A 20,527-nucleotide genomic window follows, 5' to 3' on the forward strand; every position below is an offset into this window, starting at 1 on the left:
TACATCCAGGTGAAAGGGTAACTAAATAACACATAATTATCAACAAATGGCTCTCTAAATTTCTTCTTTCATGGAATTTACTGAAGGCTTGTGACATATGGATTGCCAAAACTTTTAATTAAGCAAATTTCACACCTATTTTTTGTCATCAAATGCCTATTTGTTGTTATTTGTCCACAAGTTGACTTCAACGTATGGTAGCCCCATGACTGAGAGACTTTCAAAAGTCTTAGAGTGCATCTATACTGTCACATTAATGCAGTTTAACACTACTTTAATTGCCATAACTCAATGCTATGGAATAATGGGATTTGTGAGGCATCCGCACACTGGCAGAGAAGGCTAAAGACATTGTAAACCTGCCGCTCTCAAAATTCCATAGCAATAGACCATGATAAAGTGGTATCAACCTACATTCATTTGATAGTGTAAATGCACCTCTAGACATCAACCGTCCTCTTCAATTCTCACCAAACTAGGGGCTGTGGCTTTCTTGGTTGAATCAATCCAACTGTGCTGTGGTCTCCTTCTTTTTCTACTGCTATTTTAAGAAAAACCTTATGAAATGCATGGGTCTGCCAGAAGTCAATAGGTGACTTGAAGGCCCATGCATTCACACTTTACTATTCTTGTCTTTTCCAGTGAGTCATATTTTCTCATAATACATCCAAAGCCCAAGTTTAGTCATTCCGGCTTCTGGGGAAAGATCCGGCTAGATTTATCCTGCCATCCGTTTGTTTGTTCATGGCCCATGATATCTGTAAAACTGTTCTCCGGCACGACATTTCCTATGGGATGATTTTCTTCCTGCTAGCTTTCTTCACCACTCAGCTTTCACAACCATACATAGAAATCGGAAATACTATGGCCTGGACGAGTCCTACTTTAATGATACGTCTTTACACTTGAGGATCATATCTAATTCCTATACCCTGCTGTACAGGAAGTTGTGGATTTACATGAGTTGGAAACAATAGCCACTCATGAGTCACTTCCTCACCTTTCTCCGAGTCTGGAATTTCTCCCTGCCCTTTTGCCCACAGGCCTCACCCTTTTGCTCTCATCAAAAAGATCAAAAAATTCAGTCACCGCGCAGTTCTGTTTGCAGCTTTGATGATATTCATTTGTGAAGCTTTGTGATTTCCTTCTTCTCTATCCAGTATTCTGATATTAGAATTGGGTCTTGTGTAAAGTTTGGGAAATCATTTGCAAAGCAAATAGTTACAGTGCAATGTTGCAATACAAGGTGAGTATCCATTATCCAAAATGTGTGAGATTAGAAGTATTTTGGAGTCAGAGTTTCTTTGGAGTTTGGAATACAGTAGAGTCTCACTTATCCAAGCTAAATGGGCCGGCAGAAGCTTGGATAAGCGAATATCTTGGATAATAAGGAGGGATTAAGGAAAAACCTATTAAACATCAAATTAGGTTATGATTTTACAAATTAAGCACCAAAACTTCATGTTATACAACAAATTGGACAGAAATGGTAGTTCAATACGCAGTAATGTTATGTTGTAATTACCGTATTTACGAATTTAGCACCAAAATATCACAATATATTGAAAACATTGACCACAAAAATGGCTTGGATTATCCAGAGGCTTGGCTAAGCGAGACTCTACTGTACCTGTAAAGACATCTTGGAAACTGGCCTCAAGTTAAACATGAACTCCATTTATGTTTTATATATGCCTTATACACATACACATATCATATACACCTTGCACACATAGCCTTATACACATGCAGTGTGTTTGTAGTGGCTAGGGCTGTGGTTAGAGAGTCTATGCCTGGCAAGCATATGCTAAACCTTGTTCCCAAGGGATTATGCTTACAGGATCACAGGTAAGTGGCTGCCTTCAAGTTACATTTTGATACCTTCAAGAAACCGTTTATACACTTCATATAGGACATTAATACAGTACACTGTAAGAAAGATACAAGTTACACAGAAATCCATAGGTTGCTACAATTTATTTAAGGGTTTGACATGATAGGGTTTGAGGGGTACAGCTGCTGCCAGCTCTGTTCCCAATCCTCAAAATCTTCAGAACTTTGCAACTCTGGACAACCGGAAAAGGTTTTTAATAAAAAGAAAAAGTCGTATATTTATTAAGCTCTTATTGAACTATAAATCTTCCCGGGGGAGGGGTATTGTAGTTTGATAACATTTTGAATAATTTTGTGTATGAAACAAAGTTGGTGTACATTGAATCAGCAAAAAAGCAAAGGTGTCACTATCTCAACCACCCATTTCAGATTTCAGAGTTCTGGACAAATGATGTTCTATATACACACACACACACACACACACACACAAAGCTTGCCATTGTTTTTCAGTCCAATTTGGAAGGGATTTATTTGCCAGATTATTTGATTTATTAATTGCTAGTTGTTATTGTCTATTTCCTTTTTTGAAAATCACATCAGATAATTAGGAATGATCTAAAATTAGGTGGGTTAACTTGAAGCAACCAACAAAATATCCACCATACAATGGGTTTTTTGCCACAAAACCAATTAGTATAAATTACAAATAAATGTTATTTTTGATCTGGTCACAATACAATAAGGTTAACCATTTTATAATATTTGAAGAAGGAATGTTGTTAGCTGTCTAGTTTCCTCCAAAAAATAATATCTTAAAAATGAGCATACTTATATGCAACATATTCCTTCCACGCTCTGTGAAAAGGAAACATAAATACCTCATACCCCTAAAAGCAGAATTGTTTATCAGTGGTACAGTATGAAGGATCCCTTGTTTCACTTGCTAGCATCTCCAGGTATCTTTACTCAGAGAGAGAGATAGGTAGATCATAAAATATACATAAAACAATCACCTTGTATACACACACAATAATATGTACTATGTATTACCAATAATTAACCACAAACTACTGACTACTTCAGCATAAAATTACATATGCCAAATAGGAACAGAAATAGAAATAGAAAAAGCACAATCAGAAAGCATTTCAACGAGAAAGATAAGCATGATTAAAACATTTTTTGTTCCAACCTTTTTAGTAATGGTATACCTGGTGGCACAGTGTGTTAAAGCGCTGACTGCTGAACTTGCGGACCAAAAGGTCCCAGGTTCAAATCCCGGGAGTGGAATGAGTGCATGCTGTTAGCCCCAGCTCCTGCCAACCTAGCAGTTCGAAAACATGCAAATGTGAGTAGATCAATAAGTACCACTCCGGCGGGAAGGTAACGGTGCTCCATGCAGTCATGCCGGCCACATGACCTTGGAGGTGTCTATGGACAACGCTGGCTCTTCAGCTTAGAAATGGAGATGAGCACCAACCCCCAGAGTCAGTCACGACTGGACTTAACATCAGGGGAAACCTTTACCTTTACCTATATGTTAGAAAATGAACAAACAACGAAATCCTGTTTTCTCTAAGTTCCAAAATCTCTTTCCACTTTTTCTGTTTTTTAAAAAAACTTTCCAAAAGCTAGAAACATTTTCTTTGTTCTTAAACAGATGACTACGTTTTGAATCAAAGTATCGCGCCATACACAACAATGCATGTCCTTCTAGGAGCAAAACCCTCCAGGCATGGCTTCTTCAAGATAGTTTGTTACTACCAGCAGCAGCAAAAGAAAGCAAAAACCATCATGGCACCCAACTTCCATTCCACGTAGAGATGATGACTGGAATGATAGTGGAATTTGTACTTCACTATTGGCAGTGGGGTACCATCTTTTGTTGCCCTTGATAGAATATCTTAGGGAGGGCAGGACCGACCCTGTGCCACTCACATGTACACAGCATCCACTGCTCAAGGCATCTGCCTCATACAGCTTCATGGCAGGAATGGTAGCAGCGATGCTCCATGGCACATTCAATGAGGCGCTAAATCAAATCTGGGTTTTCATATAGAGTTTTAAGGAGCTATCCAAGGAGATAAATCTATTTGAGTGCCAAGGTTCAACATCTTTGATATTGTAAGGTTCAGACTAAAATACAGAGTGGGTTCACACATCATTGACATGGAAGCTATAATGCAACACTGGAGGGTGAGGCAAATAGAAAGTCTTGCTACCAATCTTACTCCCAAAAATCTTTCTAACAGAGATACCATGGATGTTGCACATGCTATCAATTTCCTGCAATTTGCTTGTCCATCATGGGAGTAGGGAGTAGTTTGGTTGTGGTATGGGAACCCATTCAGTCAATCCTAGCATTATTCTCTTCTTTTTTTGCCTCTTCTGAATGCAGGAAGAGGATCACTATGGGTTTAAAAGCATATAATCAAAGGTTGCAAGGCTGTTTCAGGCACTATATGAATTTTTAAAATGTTGCTGCCATGAGATTCCTATTACAGGTAACCCACGTTTGCTGGGGTTGGGGTCACATGACCATGATAGTGGGAAAATGCTGTTTAAAAAATTAAATGTTGTTTTTTTATTTACAGCACTTATATTCCGCCCTTCTAACCCCGAAGGGGACTCAGGATGGATCACATTGCACACATAAAGGCAAACATACAATGCTACGACACAGAACAGAGACAGAGACAAGACCCAGGCTGGCCTCGAACTCATGACCTCTTGGTCAAGTTTTTTTAACTTGAAATAACATCTCTCTAGGAATCTCTAGGTCCTCCAGTGCAGTTGAATGTACAAGAAGCATGCACGAGTGGTAGTGGTATTTCCTTATGTTTAAGCTTAAGATAATTGAAAAGTTTCATTCTCAAGATCTTCCAAGTTGAAGAGACAGGAAAAAGTTTAAATTGTGTCCAGGTGCATGCCTAAGCTATTTGTATAGGTGCAGATGAAGGAAAGCTGAGAGATATGAATCATTGGTTCATCTGACTGCTACCTGTATCTGCATATAGAAAGTGGCTTCGTGACAGTATTGTCTGGAGAAATGACTCATTCAAGGTGCCAGGACAAAATCCGGTTTGGTGCACTAAACTAACAGCTGCACTTTTTCCATGATTGTATAGTGGTAGCAAGGGAAAATGGATATAAATGTGTCAGCTCTAAGCAGTATATTACGTTGAAGTCTTATTTCCATGAACGTCATCATAGTCACATTTTTTTCCATCCTGTCATACCATTGACTTGGTGGACCAACAAAATTTTGGCTATACTCTTCACTGAAGCTATGGATTCCACCCTCATAAAAGAACCCTTGTGCTGACAGGACTGCTGACCGAGAAGTCAGCAGTTTGAATCTGGGAGGGAATGGGTGAGCTCCCTCTGTCAGCTCCAGCTCCCCATGCGGGGACATGAGAGACGCCTCCAAGAGGATGGTAAAAACATCAAAACATCGGGGCAACATCCTTGCAAACAGGCAATTCTCTCACACCAGAAGCGACTTGCAGTTTCTCAAGTCACTCCTGACATGAAAAAAACCCCTCATAAAACTTTTTAAGAGGTACCATTCAATGACTACCATAAATATTTTGTCAGGAGGGAGTGGAAAATGTAATCTAACAGAATGGTTTCTGAAGATTCTCAGACAGTATATTTGTATTAGTTCAGTCATATATAGAACAGGTGAGGGATAGAATGGCTCAGCTTATTCAAAAGAATCCAGGCCCAGAATATTTCCCTTTGGGGCTTGATCTTACAATAGTTTCACTTAGACACCAAGTGAAAATATGTCTGTTTAGTAAAGCTTCACTGATTTTTCTCTAAATGCTTGTGCACATGATTTTCAAACTCTTGGAATTCTTTGTACCAGTTTTAACAATCATATATAAGCCAATTAAAATTCTATATGTTAAGCCTATTGAAATTATTTTAGTTCATTTTAGAAACATATCTACATTCTTTCACTTGTACATTGCCATGAGATCTTTTGATTTAAGATGTCATTGAAATGTTTTAATAAATCAAAATGAATAATGGCCTTTTCAGTTGCTGTTCCCAGATTTTGGAACTCTCTCCCTAGAGAGGCCAAGATGACCCCATCCTTGCTCTCCTTACCTCAGGAAATGAAAACATTTTTATCCCATTGGGCTTTCAGAAACTGCCTGGGTGGGGTTTTAATACTGTGCAGTGCTGGGTTTTACAGTTTGGATATAGTATTTAATGAATTTTCAATATTTTAACTTTATACATTGTATATTTTATACTTTTCATTATCAATTCACCGTATACAGTTTTTAAGTTGTATTGTTTGTGTTGTTATCTGCTTTGATATTGGGAGAAAGTTGGGAGGGACCAAAGTAAAATAATGAATGAATGAATGAATACATATAAAAAAGAAGCCCTACTGATATCAAATATTCCAAGTGTTTTGGACTTTAACTTCCAAGATTCTGGACCACCAGTCATGCTGACTTTTGAAATGCAAAGTATCTGAAAGACCAAAGGTTAAGAATCTTTGGTCTAGAGAAGAGGTTGGGAATGCCTAGCACAATGCCAGATGATGATACAGTGAAACTCCCATCAGCAAAGAACAGCATTGTTGTTGTTCTTATCTCTGTTGTGTGCCTTAAAGTTGTTTCCAGCTTATGGTGACCCTAAGGCAAACGTATCCTGGTGTTTTATGGGGCTGAGAATTTGTGACTTGCTCAAGGTTACCCAGTAAGCTATCTGTGACTTCCCCAAGGTTACACATAAAGCTGAGTGCGGTCTTGAGTCTTAGTGCAGTGCTCAAGCCAAGTGAGATGAGAGTTGCAAACCAGCAACTTTTGGACGGCCAAACAATAACAAATTGTGCCTTTGAAGGTCTATGCTACTCAATGATTTAATTATTGCTTTAACTGCCTTTGTACAAGAGGTCTGAAAGTGAGAAGGCAAAGACATTGTCACTTTAGCATAAACACCCATTTTTCTGTCCCACTAAGGTAGCCAGTATCTCCTCCCACCAACCTTGTTCCTGTGCCTTTGAACTGCAGTCTTGCACAAAAAGCTGTTCCTGTAACTTGTTATCCATTAAGAGAATTTCCTGCAGTTACAGACAGAAAAATAGGATCAGGGGGGAAATGTTACCAATCTTGGTCCCACTGTGGTGTTTGCTTGAACAAGCTGCCTCATGATCAGGATGCTTTATGAGGGATTATTATCAGAGCTAAGGTCTGCTATCCCTTAAATGTGATAAAGGACAGATAAAAGTTTCCAAAATATTTGTATTAAAGAAATGTATCTGAATCAGCTTCTGAGCTACCAGCATCTGACCTTGCCTCATGCTGCCCTGCTGTAAAGTTGGGTGTTTACTGTTCGATTACTAATTGTACTGAACAGCTGGAAACTATGTACACTTCAAATACCCACCACCTGATGAATGACTGTGGGGCAAATGACTGTCTGCATTCGTTTGCTGAGACGTCTCCCATGACCTCCGTGTGCAAGGAATTGATTGGCCCATGGCTTTGCATCTGACCAAGGCCTCTGTAGTCCTAAAGGCCGATTAAACCAAAAAGGCTGAGATCCTTAATTGAGGTTGCACAGTGTAAGCCACTGTGCTATGCTCCTCTTTGTGTTGAATGGCAAAGTTGCACAAACACATGCACAAGTGCATCTATGTGCAGTGTACAAGGGCATCCTGTCACAATTCACAGCATGCATCTATGTGCAAATGTAGCCCATGTATAACTCTGCTTATGCAACCTTGAATAGAACATAACCTTTCTGCATCAGAAAAAAAATTGGGAATTTACAACACATGTAAGATACTAGCAGTATTCATACCCATATTTTGTAAGGATGTTGTATCTAAGAAAGAATGATGTGCATGAGTGGGACTTTTCTTCTTGTGGATTAATGGCAAGCAATGATGGATTGTTGGTCACATAAAACTTCTCCATATGCCATGCTGGTTAGGGCAGATGGGTGCTATAGGTCAAAAACTTCTGAAGGAGCAGGTTCCTATTCTGGTTTTAGATAGACACCCCCTAAGAAAGTCATTGCCTCCCAATTCACTTATCTTGCAGGAAGGGTAGCACTGCATGCATTCTGCAAAACTCAATGCCACCTTTCCAGTACAATAAATGCAAAGAAGGGACCATTCGCTATATTGCTGCTGGTGTGTCAAACAGCATTAAACTCTGTACCCCCTCCAACACAACATCAAAAATGTAAAAATCGAAACTTACCCCATACTTTTAATTTTAGTTTTGTAAATCTCGGAAGGCTCCTAAAGTTTATTTTCTTTTTCAATGCAAGAAAGCAAAGCCAAAAGGGTTGCCTTAGTGCATTGCCTTACCTTTTCTCTCAGAAGTCCCAGCATTAGGAGCGGAAAAAGAGGGAACAGTGTTTGCTGGGAACAGCAAACACCCAGCTGGACGTCAGCAGGAAAAACAAAAGACTGTACTGTATACAAATGTTTGTTTTACTTGTATCAAGCATGCCAGCTTCTTTGAGCGACTTACCACTAGCTGTCATCCTTTCTGGCCGGACTGAATAAACTCCTCAGTGGCTTCTTCAACTGCCGAGATTTCTTTGATTGGGGAACATTGGGTTACAGCTTTTTGTCTCGCCAGGCATGGACTCTCAGCAGCTCACTGCCAGGCTGCATTATCCAGAGATGGAAAGACGCTGGGTCTTTCCATCTCTGGGTGCAGATAATTCTTGCTGCTGTAATTACGTATAATATTAGTCTTCCATGTTTTCTATGAAGTTGGTCTTACCTCCCCAAGTCCAACCCATAAATTTGACCCTTATGCATTTTCTTTTCTAACTATGCTCTGCTCTTCTGGAAAAATGGCCTGAATTGGTGCTATACAGCTTAATCCTATGCAAACATCTTGTTGTGTACCTTTAAGTTGTTTCCAATTTATGGCAACGCCATCATAGTATTTTCTTGGCAGGAATTGTTTGCCTTTTCCTTTATCGAAGGCTGTGAGAATGTGACTTGCTCAATATCATTCAGTGGGTTTCCACGGCTGAGTGGGAATTTGAACCCTGGTCTCCAAAGTCATAGCCCAGTATTTGGGCCAATGCACCAAACTTAATTTGGAGTAAATCCCAGTAACATTTTATAGCCGTGCTTCTCAATTTAGTTTTTTAAAAAGGTAACTTCTCTGTACTCTGGAGTACTCTTAATAGCACCCATTTCTGCCTAATGATAGAAGAAACCTTTGTGAAGTAGAAGTCTAATTCTACCCATCCTAATATTAGCGTGCGTGTGGATATTATTCAGTGCCTTTCATTCCAATATAATATTCAAACAAGGCTGACTACTGACTAATATGAATGCAATATTAATGACATTAATTTGTAAAAAGAACTGGCCGTTTCAACTCGCTCCAAGCCATGGAATAATTACTGAGTGTTCTCATTCTGTGTATTCGTGTTAGAAAGCATGCTTTTTTCAGCCTCCCTATCTCTCCTTCTCTTTAATAGAGTCAGCAATAACAGCTGAAGGCAAATACTGCACTATTTTAAGGCAGAATCCTGCAGAACCAAGCACTTCATAAGTTAGCCCTTTAAATCTCTTCATATAGTTTTGCTCTTTAAAAACCACTCAGAGGACCTTAACCTTGAAATACTTTGTCTTCACCTTTAGTACTTGCTCAGGAGACAGGTAAGTATCAGGAGACATTGAGATGTTGTGTGAGGAGACCAAGTCAGAAAGTTGGCAAAGGCAAATGCAGTAAAAGGACCTTTTAAAAAAACATCTCTTAGATGCCCAACTTCCTTTTGATCTCAGTAAAGATATAGTATGTCATCTTTTGTGTGGTATCCTAATACTATAGATGCTCCTAGAATTAGATACATATGTATATTCACTGTCTTTTTAGGGAGATTAGATGAATTTCCCTCCTTATTAGGTATAACTAATTGTGGAAAGGAACATATGAAAACACTTATGGTCACATTGAGAAAGTACCTACGGCCATACCACATTGAGAAAACAGAAGGCATTTGGGACTGTCCACTTAAGATCCAAGTTTCTCCCTTGTTTGGTTTCCTTTGCCAAGGTTTTAATCGGAACCTGACACATCGGATGAATCTACGCTGTAGAATTAATTCAGTTTGACACTGTTTTAACTGCCATGGTTCAATGCTATGGAATTGCAGTAGTTGTCGTGTAACAAGGTTTTTACCTTTTTTTTTTTGTTTTGTTTTGTTTTGCCAAATGGCGCTTCATCAAACTACAAATCTCAGGAGTCTGTACCATTTTATTCTTCTATTTCTCATTTCTCCAAATACATTTCAAATATTTGCCCCTCTTTCCCTGACCTGATTCCCGTCTTCTTTAGTTAGAGCAGGTCTTTCATTTTTCTGTCATGGACTTTGGAAACATTTGCCTGGAAATTGGCTTGACACAACCGCTACTTATCATATGAACTCCAGGTTACTGGGTTTTCTGCAAAGACACGTGGCCTTGATGTCAATCCAGAGGAGCAATAAATACCAACCCACTTCTTATCAGTTCAGCATTTCACCATTCTTTCCTTCTCACTTTCTCTCTGTACATATGAGGGTTGCAGCACTTGATTTCACTATGTAACGTGATCTTTGTTCCTGGGTTATAAATATAATTTCCTAATTGGTTCTATCATAAAAACATGGAAGAAGTTTATTAAACTGCAAAAACCTTGTTTTTGTGGGACATCTTGCTTTAACATTTTGTTATCGTTTATCGATGACTATCTCATCCAGTCTCAACCAATCAACATAGGGTTGCTGTGAGTTTTCTGGGCTGTATGGCCATGTTCCAGAACCATTATCTCCTGATGTTTCGCCCACATCTATGGCAGGCATCCTCAGAGGTTGTTAGGTCTGCTGGAAACTAGGCAAGTGGGGTTTATATATCTGTGGAATGCCCAGGGTGGGAGAAAGAACTCTTGTCTGTTTAAGGCAAATGTGAATATTGCCATTGGCCACTTTGATTAACATTGAATAGACTGGCAGCTTCAAAGCCTGGCTGCTTCCTGCCTGGGGGAATCCTTTGTTGGGAGGTGTTAGCTGGCTCTGATTGCCTCATGCCACAGTTTGTGGCAGCCACAAAAACAAAATTTCTGGAGTATAACAACTACTTTCAAAGTAAGTACTGCACAATTACACAAGAAATAACACCTTCAAACCAGAAACTTTTTTTTCAAATTTTGTTACATAGTGTTTCTGTATCAGATTCAGAACTAATTTTAAACTTAGTCTAAAGGGATATATCTTAACTTAGATCTATATCTAAGAAATTTGGGCTGAGGTACTGGTTCCCTTGGACTATGGATGCAGCTACACTGTAGAATTAATTCAGTTTGACTTAACTTTAACTGCCACGGCTCAGAGCTGGAACTTTCTATTCAGGCAGACTTTTGTAGATGAAGATGTTTAAGACCATTAAGGGCTGCTGTGCTTTTGCGATGTGATTTGTATGTACTTTTATGGTTTTAGTTTGGATTGTTTTAATATTAATGTTGTTTAATACAATTTTAATATTTTTGTATATTTTAAGTTGTACTAGAATGCTTTTAGTTGTGAGCCCCTTCGAGTCTCCATGTGGATAGAGAAAGTGAGATATAAAAAACATAATAATAATAATAATAATAATAATAATAATATTGCACAGAGATCTGAGAAGACCTGGCTCTTGAGCGCTCTGTCAGCGGTGACCAGTAGTGCTCTGGAATTTAAAGAGGCATGAATGGAGAGTGAAAGGGAGAAACGTGCCAAGAGGAAGGTGCATCGAGCCAATTCTGACTGGGACTGCCTTCCACTTGGAAACCGATGCCCTCACTGTGGAAGAACATGCAGATCAAGAATAGGTCTCCATAGCCACCTGCGCATCCACCACCAAGACACTACACTTGGAGGGCCATCCTCGGGCTACGAGGGATCACCTAATAAGTATAGGGCAGTGTAGAAGGGCCTCAGAGACTCGACAGTCCTGCCCCTTACACTCCCTTGATAAATCTTATTATATGTCCTGAGTCCCACATTTTTGTCTTTCTCTGTATATTCAGGATTACTTTCTGTATCCATCGCCATTGCTTGTGACTCTGGGCCAGGAATAAGGCTCTACAGTCACCTATGTATCCACCGCCGAGACACTACACTTAGAGGGTCATCATCCTCAGACAAGGAGGGATCGCCTAAGTAACTGCCTCATCACATTAGGCATGAATCCACTTTAAATACGGTTTCTGCCTCCTGCAGAATTCTGGAGTTTGTAGTTTGGTGAGGCCCAGGACCTATTTAAAGACCCCTCCCTAAAGTGGATTTAAAGTGGAGCCAAGCTCTGCATAAATAGGAGTATAGTGTCTAGATCCAGGGAAGTCATGCTACCCCTCTATTCCGCCTTGGTCAGACCACACCTGGAATCATACTGTGTCCAATTCTGAGCACCGCAATTGAAGGGTGATGTTGACAAGCTGGAAAGTGTCCAGAGGAGGGCGACTAAAATGATCAAGGGTCTGGAGAACAAGCCCTATGAGGAGCAGCTTAAAGAGCTGGGCATGTTTAGCCTGCAGAAGAGAAGGCTGAGATGAGACATGATAGCCATGTATAAATATGTGAGGGGAAGCCACAGCTTGTTTTTTGCTGCCCTGGAGACTAGGACACGGAACAATGGCTTTAAACTACAGGAAAGGAGATTCCACCTGAACATTAGGAAGAACCTCCTCACTGTGCGAGCTGTTCAGCAGTGTGGTGGAGGCTCCGTCTTTGGAGGCCTTTAAGCAGAGGCTGGATGGCCATCTGTCGGGGGTGCTCTGAATGTGATTTCCCTGCTTCTTGGCAGGGGGTTGGACTGGATGGCCCGTGAGGTCTCACACTGATTCTAGTGTGATGAGGTTCTTGCTGCTGCTCAGACGTTTAGTCTTCTCCGACTCCTCGTGACCGCATGGACCAGTCCACACCAGAGCTCCCTGTCGGCCGTCGCCGCCCCCAGTTCCTTCAAGGTCAAGCCAGTCACTTCAAGGATACCGTCCATCCACCTTGCCCTTGGTCGGCCTCTCTTCCTTTTTCCTTCCATTTTCCCCAGGATCATGATCTTTTCCAAGCTTTCCTGTCTCCTCATGATTTGGCCAAAATACTTCAGCTTTGCCTCTAATATCCTTCCCTCCAGTGAGCAGTTGGGCATTATTTCCTGGAGGATGGACTGGTTGGATCTTCTTGCGGTCCAAGGCACTCTCAGGATTGTCCTCCAACACCAGAGTTCAAAAGCATCCATCTTCCTTTGCTCAGCCTTCCTTATGGTCCAGCTCTCGCATCCATAGGTTACTTTGGGGAATACCATTGCTTTGACTATGCGGACCTTCGTTGCCAGTGTGAGGTCTCTGCTTTTCACTATTTTGTCAAGGTTGGCCATTGCTCTCCTCCCAAGAAGTAAACGTCTTCTGATTTCCTGGCTGCAGTCTGCATCTGCAGTGATCTTTGCACCTAGAAATATAAAGTTTGTCACTGCCTCCACGTTTTCTCCCTCTATTTGCCAGTTATCAATAGGTGTAGTTGCCATGATCTTGGTTTTCTTGATGTTTAACTGCAACCCAGCTTGTGCATTTTCTTCTTTCACATTGGTGATAAGGCTTCTCAGCTCTTCCTCACTTTTGGCCATCAGAGTGGTATCATCTGCATACCTAAGGTTGTTAATGTTTCTTCCAGCAATTTTAACTCCGGCCTTGGATTCCTCAAGCCCTGCATGTTGCATGATGTGTTCAAGTTGAATAGGGAGGGTGCGATCCCCGTGCGATGGATCGTTACCTTGACGTGGTGCTGAAGCTTGAGTGCCTCGATGAAGCCATGAGCTATACCGTGCAGGGCCACCTAAGACGGGAAGGTCATGGCAGAGAATCTTAGAATAGTAGAGTTGGAAGAGACCTCATGGGCCATCCAGTCCAACCCCCTGCCAAGAAGCAGGAAATCGCATTCAAAGCACCCCCGACAGATGGCCATCCAGCCTCTGTTTAAAAGCTTCCAAAGAAGGAGCCTCCACCACAGTCTGAGGGAGAGAGTTCCACTGCCGAACAGCCCTCACAGCGAGGAAGTTCTTCCTGATGTTCAGGTGGAATCTCCTTTCCTGTAGTTTGAAGCCATTGTTCCGTGTCCTAGTCTGCAGGGCAGCAGAAAACAAGCTTGCTCCCTCCTCCCTATGACTTCCCCTCACATATTTGTACATGGCTATCATGTCTCCTCTCAGCCTTCTCTTCTGCAGGCTAAACATGCCCAGTTCTTTAAGCCTCTCCTCATAGGGCTTGTTCTCCAGACCTTTGATCATTCTAGTTGCCCTCCTCTGGACACATTCCAGCTTGTCAACATCTCCCTTCAACTGCGGTGCCCAGAACTGGACACAGGTGTGGTCTGACCAAGGCAGAATAGAGGGGGAGCATGACTTCCCTGGATCTAGACTCTATACCCCTATTGATGCAGGCCAGAATCCCGTTGGCTTTCTTAGCAGCCGCATCACATTGCTGACTCATGTTTAACTTGTTGTCCACAAAGACTCCAAGATCTTTTTCACATGTACTGCTGTCTAGCCAGGTGTCCCCCATTCTGTATCTTTGCATTCCATTTTTTCTGCCAAAATGAAGTATCTTGCATTTGTCCTTGTTGAAGTTCATTTTGTTAGTTTCAGCCCATCTCTCTAGTCTGTCAAGATCGTTTTGAATTCTGCTCCTGTCTTCTGGAGTGTTGGCTATCCCTCCCAGTTTGGTGTCGTCCACAAACTTGATGATCGTGCCTTCTAACCCTTCGTCTAAGTCGTTAATAAAGATGTTAAACAGAACCAGGCCCAGGACGGAATCCTGCGGCACTCCACTTGTGACTTCTTTCCAAGATGAAGACGACGCATTGGTGAGCACCCTTTGGGATCGTTTGCTTAGCCAATTACAGATCCACCTAACTGTAGTTTTGTCTAGCTCACATTTTACTAGTTTGTTTGCCAGAAGGTCATGAGGGACTTTGTCAAAGGCCTTACTGAAATCCAGGTATGCTAAATCCACAGCATTCCCTGTATCGACCCAACGCGACTAAGCACGATCCCTGGGGAAGGTAATGGTAACCCACTCCAGTATTCTTGCCATGAAAACTGCATGGATGAGGTCCTTAGTAACCCTTAAAACAGGTGGGAATGAGCTATTCCATGCGGTAGAGGGCGCCCATAGAAGCCTGTCATCACCATTATAGAAAGGGGGAAAACCAGGCATGCCTTTGCTCCCTTTCACTTTTCCTGGATGTAAAGTCATTATTTCTTGACTTCTTTGGAAATACAGTCAGCCTGTGATGCTGGCGTTTCTCCATTCTGTGATTCTGGGCAAACTTCAGCGCTCCCTCCGGGTGTTTTGGACTTCAACTCCCACAATTCCTACCAGCCTGCTGGCTGTTAGGAATTGTGGGAGTTGGAGTCCAAAACACCCGGAGGGAGGGCTCAAGTTTGCCCAGGCCTGCTCCGAACGGAATCCTAAAGGCCTCCAAGAGACTATAGATCAGAGGTCCCCAAACTTTTTAAACAGGGGGCCAGTTCATGATCCTTTGGACTGTTGGAGGGCCAGACTATAGTAGTAGTAGTAGTAATAATAATAATAATAAGCACTGAAAGCACAAGCAAAGCACCCCTGACAGATGGCCACCCAGCCTCAATGTTAATAATAATAATAATAATAATAATAATAATAATAAAGAGGGTTGGAAGAGACCCCTTGGGCCTTTTAGTCCAACCCCCTTCTGCTTTTGTGCACCAAAAGCACAAGCAAAGCACCCCTGACAGATGGCCAGCCAGCCTCAATGTTAATAATAATAATAATAATAATAATAAGGGTTGGAAGAGACCCCTTGGGCCTTTTAGTCCAACCCCAAGCACAAGCAAAGCACCCCTGACAGATGGCCAGCCAGCCTCAATGTTAATAATAATAATAATAATAATAATAATATGGGTTGGAAGAGACCCCTTGGGCCTTTTAGTCCAACCCCCTTCTGCTTTTGTGCACCAAAAGCACAAGCAAAGCACCCCTGACAGATGGCCAGCCAGCCTCAATGTTAATAATAATAATAATAATAATAATAATAAGGGTTGGAAGAGACCCCTTGGGCCATTTAGCCCAACCCCCTTCTGCCCTTGTGCCGTGGGGGCCGGATAAATGGCTTTGATGGGCCGCATCCGGCCCCCGGGCCTTAGTTTGGGGATCCCTGCTATAGATAAACCCTTGCTTAGTTCCCAATATACCTCACAACCTCTGAGGATGCTTGTCGTAGATGTGGGCGAAACGGCAGGAGAGAATGCTTCTGGATCATGGCCAGGCATCCCGGAAAAGCCTTCCACAAACACATTGAATCCTATATGAATGGGTGCAGCGGAAGCCCCGCCCCCTTTCCGGACGTGACGCCCCAGCCAATGAGAGAGCGGGCTGCGTGGATGGATGAGGTCAGCGCGGCGTCGTCGTCGTCGTCCGCGTCGTCGTCGGGGGATGGAATGCGAGCGTGAGCGTTCGGCGCCGTTCCCGGGGAGCGTTCGGGAGGGAGCTCGGACGTGGCGGAGGGCGGCGGCGGCAGCAGCGGCGGCGGCGTCGGAGGAGCGAGCCGGCGGCGTCCCACCCCCCTTCCCTCCCTCCTTCTCCCTTCCCCATCTTCCCTCCCACGTCCTCTGCAAGTGAATGACTGACTGAAAGGGGCGGGGGCTAAACAGAGGAGGAGGAGGAGGAGGAAGGAAAGGCTTCGGCTGAGGGGAAAAGAGGAGGATCTTGCGCCGCTTGGCCGTCGTGGGAAAGGGAAGCCCTCCTCCTCTCAGGCTTCCCTCAGATTTTGGGAACTGGCTGGAGAGAGAGAGAGGGAGATGCAGGGATTCGTCAGGTTACGGCGCTCGGGGAGGATGTGATCCGGGCGCGGGCTGCATCCCAAGCCTCTCTCTCGAGTAAGAACATGGAGATGATATTTGCAAGGAGGTTTGAACCCTTTGCGCCCTGATCCGCGTTGGTGTGTGGTGTGTGTGCATGAGAAGGAAGGCAGAGAGAGAGAGAGACCTGGAGGGCGGGACGAGTTCCTCCGTCGGATTTAAGGGCCAAAGGGAGACCGGGTCGTCGGCTTATTCCTTGGCGGGAGGGCTCTCAGTGAGTGCCTGCCTTCCTTCCTTATTTCCTTCTCTCTCCCTTGAAATCCCAGTCTCTCCTTTGCCCACAGCACTCACCGGGCGTGCTTTCTTTCCCTTCAATTCCCAGCCCCTTGCTTTGGGGTCTCCCTCTTTTTCTCCCCTCCCAAAAGCCACCTTATATTGTTATTTTGTTATTCTATTCTTTGTCTTGGTTCCCTCTTCCTCCCATCCTCAGCTTCTCCTTTGGGCTTCCTTCCTTTCCCAAACCCTTCCTTTCGGGTCTCCCTCATTCTCTCCTCTCCCAAAAGCCACCTTATATTGTTATTTTGCTGTTGTTTGTTTTGGTTCCCTCTTCTTCCCATTCTCAGCCTCTCCTTTGCCCAAAGGCGTGCTTTCCCTTCCATTCCCTTGCTTTGGGGTCTCTCTCTTTCTCTCCTTCCCCAAAGCCACCTTATATTGTTGCTTTGTTGTTTGTTTTGGTTTCCTCTTCCTCTCATCCTCTCCTTTGCCCAAAGCAGCACTCACTGGGCGTGCTTCCCTTTCCTAATTCCTTACATTGGGGTCTCTCTCTTTCTCTCCTTCCCCAAAGCCACCTTATATTCCTATTTTGTTGTTTGTTTTGACTCCCGCTTCCTTTCATTCTCAGCTTCTCCTTTGCCCAAAGCAGCACTCACTGAACGTGTCTCCCTTTCCCAATTCCTTCCTTTCGGGTCTCCCTCTTTCTCTCCTCTCCCAAAGCCACCTTATATTCCTATTTTGTTGTTTGTTTTGACTCCCTTGTCCTCCCGCTCTCAGCCTCTCCTTTGCCCAAAGCTGCACTCAACTGGGTGTATTTCCCCATCAATTCCCAATCCCTTTCTTTCGGGTCTCCCTCTTCTCTCCCGAAAGCCACCTTATTGTTGTTTTGTTGTGGTTTATTTTGCTCCGCTCTTCCTCCCTCCCTCCCTTTCCCTCCTTCGCTTCCCTTTCCCCCAAAGATGAAAGACCGGCAGCAGCAGCAGCGGAGAAGAAGAGAAAGTTAACGACGAAGTCGCCCACATGCGCTGCTGCATCAGCCCAAGCCTTGGGGAAAGGAATCCAGAGGTGGTGGGAAAAGAGAGTTTGAAGGCTCCGCCTGAAGTGGTGGGAAGATGGCGGACTCAAGCTGAGAGTGTCCCCTGGCCGACCCTTGGGGCCCGGAGGAGTTGGAGTCGCGCTGCCTTTCTCCTCGACCCCCTCGACGACAGGACACATGCAGGCCAAAAAACGCTACTTCACCCTGCTCTCGGCCGGCACCTGCGTCGTCCTGCTCGCCTACTTCGGACTCGGCGGCGTGCGCTTCAGAGCCTCCCGGAACCAAAGCCGGCGCCAAGCTCCCAGTAGTAGTAGTAGCAGCAGTAGTGGCAGGTATGGCTCGCAACAGCAGCAGCGATATTGGCCCCGCTTCCCGGACGCCCTGCGGCCTTTGGTACCTTGGGACCAGCTGGAGAGCGAGGACTACAATGCCCAGGCTTCCCCGCGGCAGAAGCGGGATGCCAATGCCAGCGTCTACAAAGGGAAGAAGTGCCGCATGGACTCCTGCTTTGACTTCGCCCGGTGCCAGAGGAACGGCTTCAAGGTCTACGTTTACCCGCAGCAGAAAGGGGAGAAGATCGCTGAGAGTTACCAAAACATCCTCGCCGCTGTCGAGGGCTCCCGCTTTTATACTTCCGACCCCAGCCAGGCCTGCCTCTTCATCCTTAGCCTGGACACCTTAGACCGTGACCAGCTCTCCCCCCAGTACGTGCACAACTTGCGGTCCAAAGTCCAGGGCCTCCACTTGTGGAACAATGGGAGGAACCACTTAGTTTTTAATTTATATTCCGGCACATGGCCCGACTACACTGAGGATGTGGGCTTCGACATTGGGCACGCCATGTTGGCCAAGGCCAGCATCAGCACGGAGAACTTCCGCCCCAACTTCGATGTTTCCATCCCGCTCTTTTCGAAGGATCACCCGAGGACAGGAGGGGAGAAGGGCTTCCTGAGGTTTAACACCATCCCGCCCCTCAGGAAGTACATGCTGGTCTTCAAGGGGAAAAGGTACCTGACCGGGATAGGATCGGACACCAGGAATGCCTTATATCATGTCCATAATGGGGAGGATGTTGTCCTCTTGACCACCTGCAAGCATGGCAAAGACTGGCAGAAGCACAAGGACTCGCGGTGCGATAGGGACAACGCTGAGTATGAAAAGTAAGTGGGCCTACTCGGCCATGCCTTTTATTGCTCCATTTTCTCCTTTATACGCGTCTGTCACAACTTAAGGTTGTGGTTCTCCATCTTTGGGATGTAGCTGGAGGACCAAAGGTTGAGGAACTTTAGCTGAACGACTCCTACGCCATTCTGCCTGTCTCTTGCTTTCTTTCTCCCATCTGCAAAGGCCCAACTAAGTAAGGCCCAACTTCAAAAACTCAGAAAACACTTATACTGTTGCAGATTGTAAGTGGTGTTGAGGAAATTCATTACTGTGGCATAAGGTTGAAATATGAGATTAAGTTTCCCTGCTTTGCTCCAGCCTGGAGCTTTTGGGCTATAATCTCTGAGATTTTTGAGATTTTCTCTCCTAAAATTGCTGTTTGGAAATGAGTAAGACCCATGTGTATTTAAGTCAGGAATGAGCAATGGGTGGCCCTCAACCCTTTCCCTGGTCTCCAAGGCGACATTTTTTATTGTTACATCAAAGTGAGAATTAACTCAAGTGAAGCTTCCAGGAGGGGCAATGATATTTTAAATAGGTATCATACTTCTTACATGTTTTTAACATGAAATACTTGTTTTTTAAAGCTAGGAGTGGATTTGTCCCTTATTTCTAGATATTTTTCTCTCTTTTGGTAGCACTTTTGATACTCCAGGTAGAGTCTCTGTAACAGACAAATTGATCTCTAGATCCACCACAGTTGTGAATTGAATTGTATACTGCAGAAATTCTATTGATATTTCTTTGGGAGTGAATCCCATTTAGCCCTTTGGAGCTTGTTGCTGAGAAAACCGTGGCTAGGATGGTATTTTAAGTCTAACCAGATTTCTCCAGGATATTTTTCTGAATCTAAAAACATGAGAACATTTCATCAGCATGTCTATTCAGACCAGATTGCTCTAGATCACAGCTTTATTCTGAAACTTTCATATTTTCCTGGAGCTAGAAATTTGTAGTTTACTTGTTTCAATGACACATAACCAACTATCAGTAGTATCTTGATATCTTTCAGTTATTCACCTCCCCTTCCTGCCATAGTTAAGTGTTCTCCATTTTCGCCCCAGGTGCATATTGCCTAGAACAAAGTTCAAAGAAATCTGATGACTGGCTAAATCTGTGGGTGTGTGTACATTTATTTAGATGAGTAAACCCTGACTTGCTTATCTGAGATTTCTGACTCAGTAACAGAAACAGTTCAGGTTCAATTGATGTGTGTAAGTTGAAATCTAGCCTTTGCATTTATTTTTCTTTCCCAACCCAGCTGTAAAAATCAGTGGAATTGCTGTGGCTTCAAAGCCCTTTGAGTGTGTTTTTCCATGTTGACAATTATTTCCAGTGATATAAACATTTCCTGTGGCTTTTCCACAGACGTG

The 20,527-nt window shown here is 43.5% G+C and overlaps 1 protein-coding gene across 1 annotated transcript in view; it reads left to right on the forward strand.

The window, feature by feature from the left end:
* Positions 1 to 18,167: 18,167 nt before the first annotated feature.
* Positions 18,168 to 20,527, forward strand: part of ext1 (exostosin glycosyltransferase 1) — a 263,006-nt gene continuing 260,646 nt past the window's right edge. Inside the window, exon 1 of the mRNA XM_003224835.4 lies at positions 18,168 to 19,150. Coding sequence (XP_003224883.1) covers positions 18,168 to 19,150 — 983 coding nt within the window. The remainder of the gene's footprint in view (positions 19,151 to 20,527) is intronic.

The sequence above is a fragment of the Anolis carolinensis genome, chromosome 4 (assembly GCF_035594765.1).
Source record: "Anolis carolinensis isolate JA03-04 chromosome 4, rAnoCar3.1.pri, whole genome shotgun sequence".
Classification (NCBI taxonomy): Eukaryota; Metazoa; Chordata; class Lepidosauria; order Squamata; family Dactyloidae; genus Anolis; species Anolis carolinensis.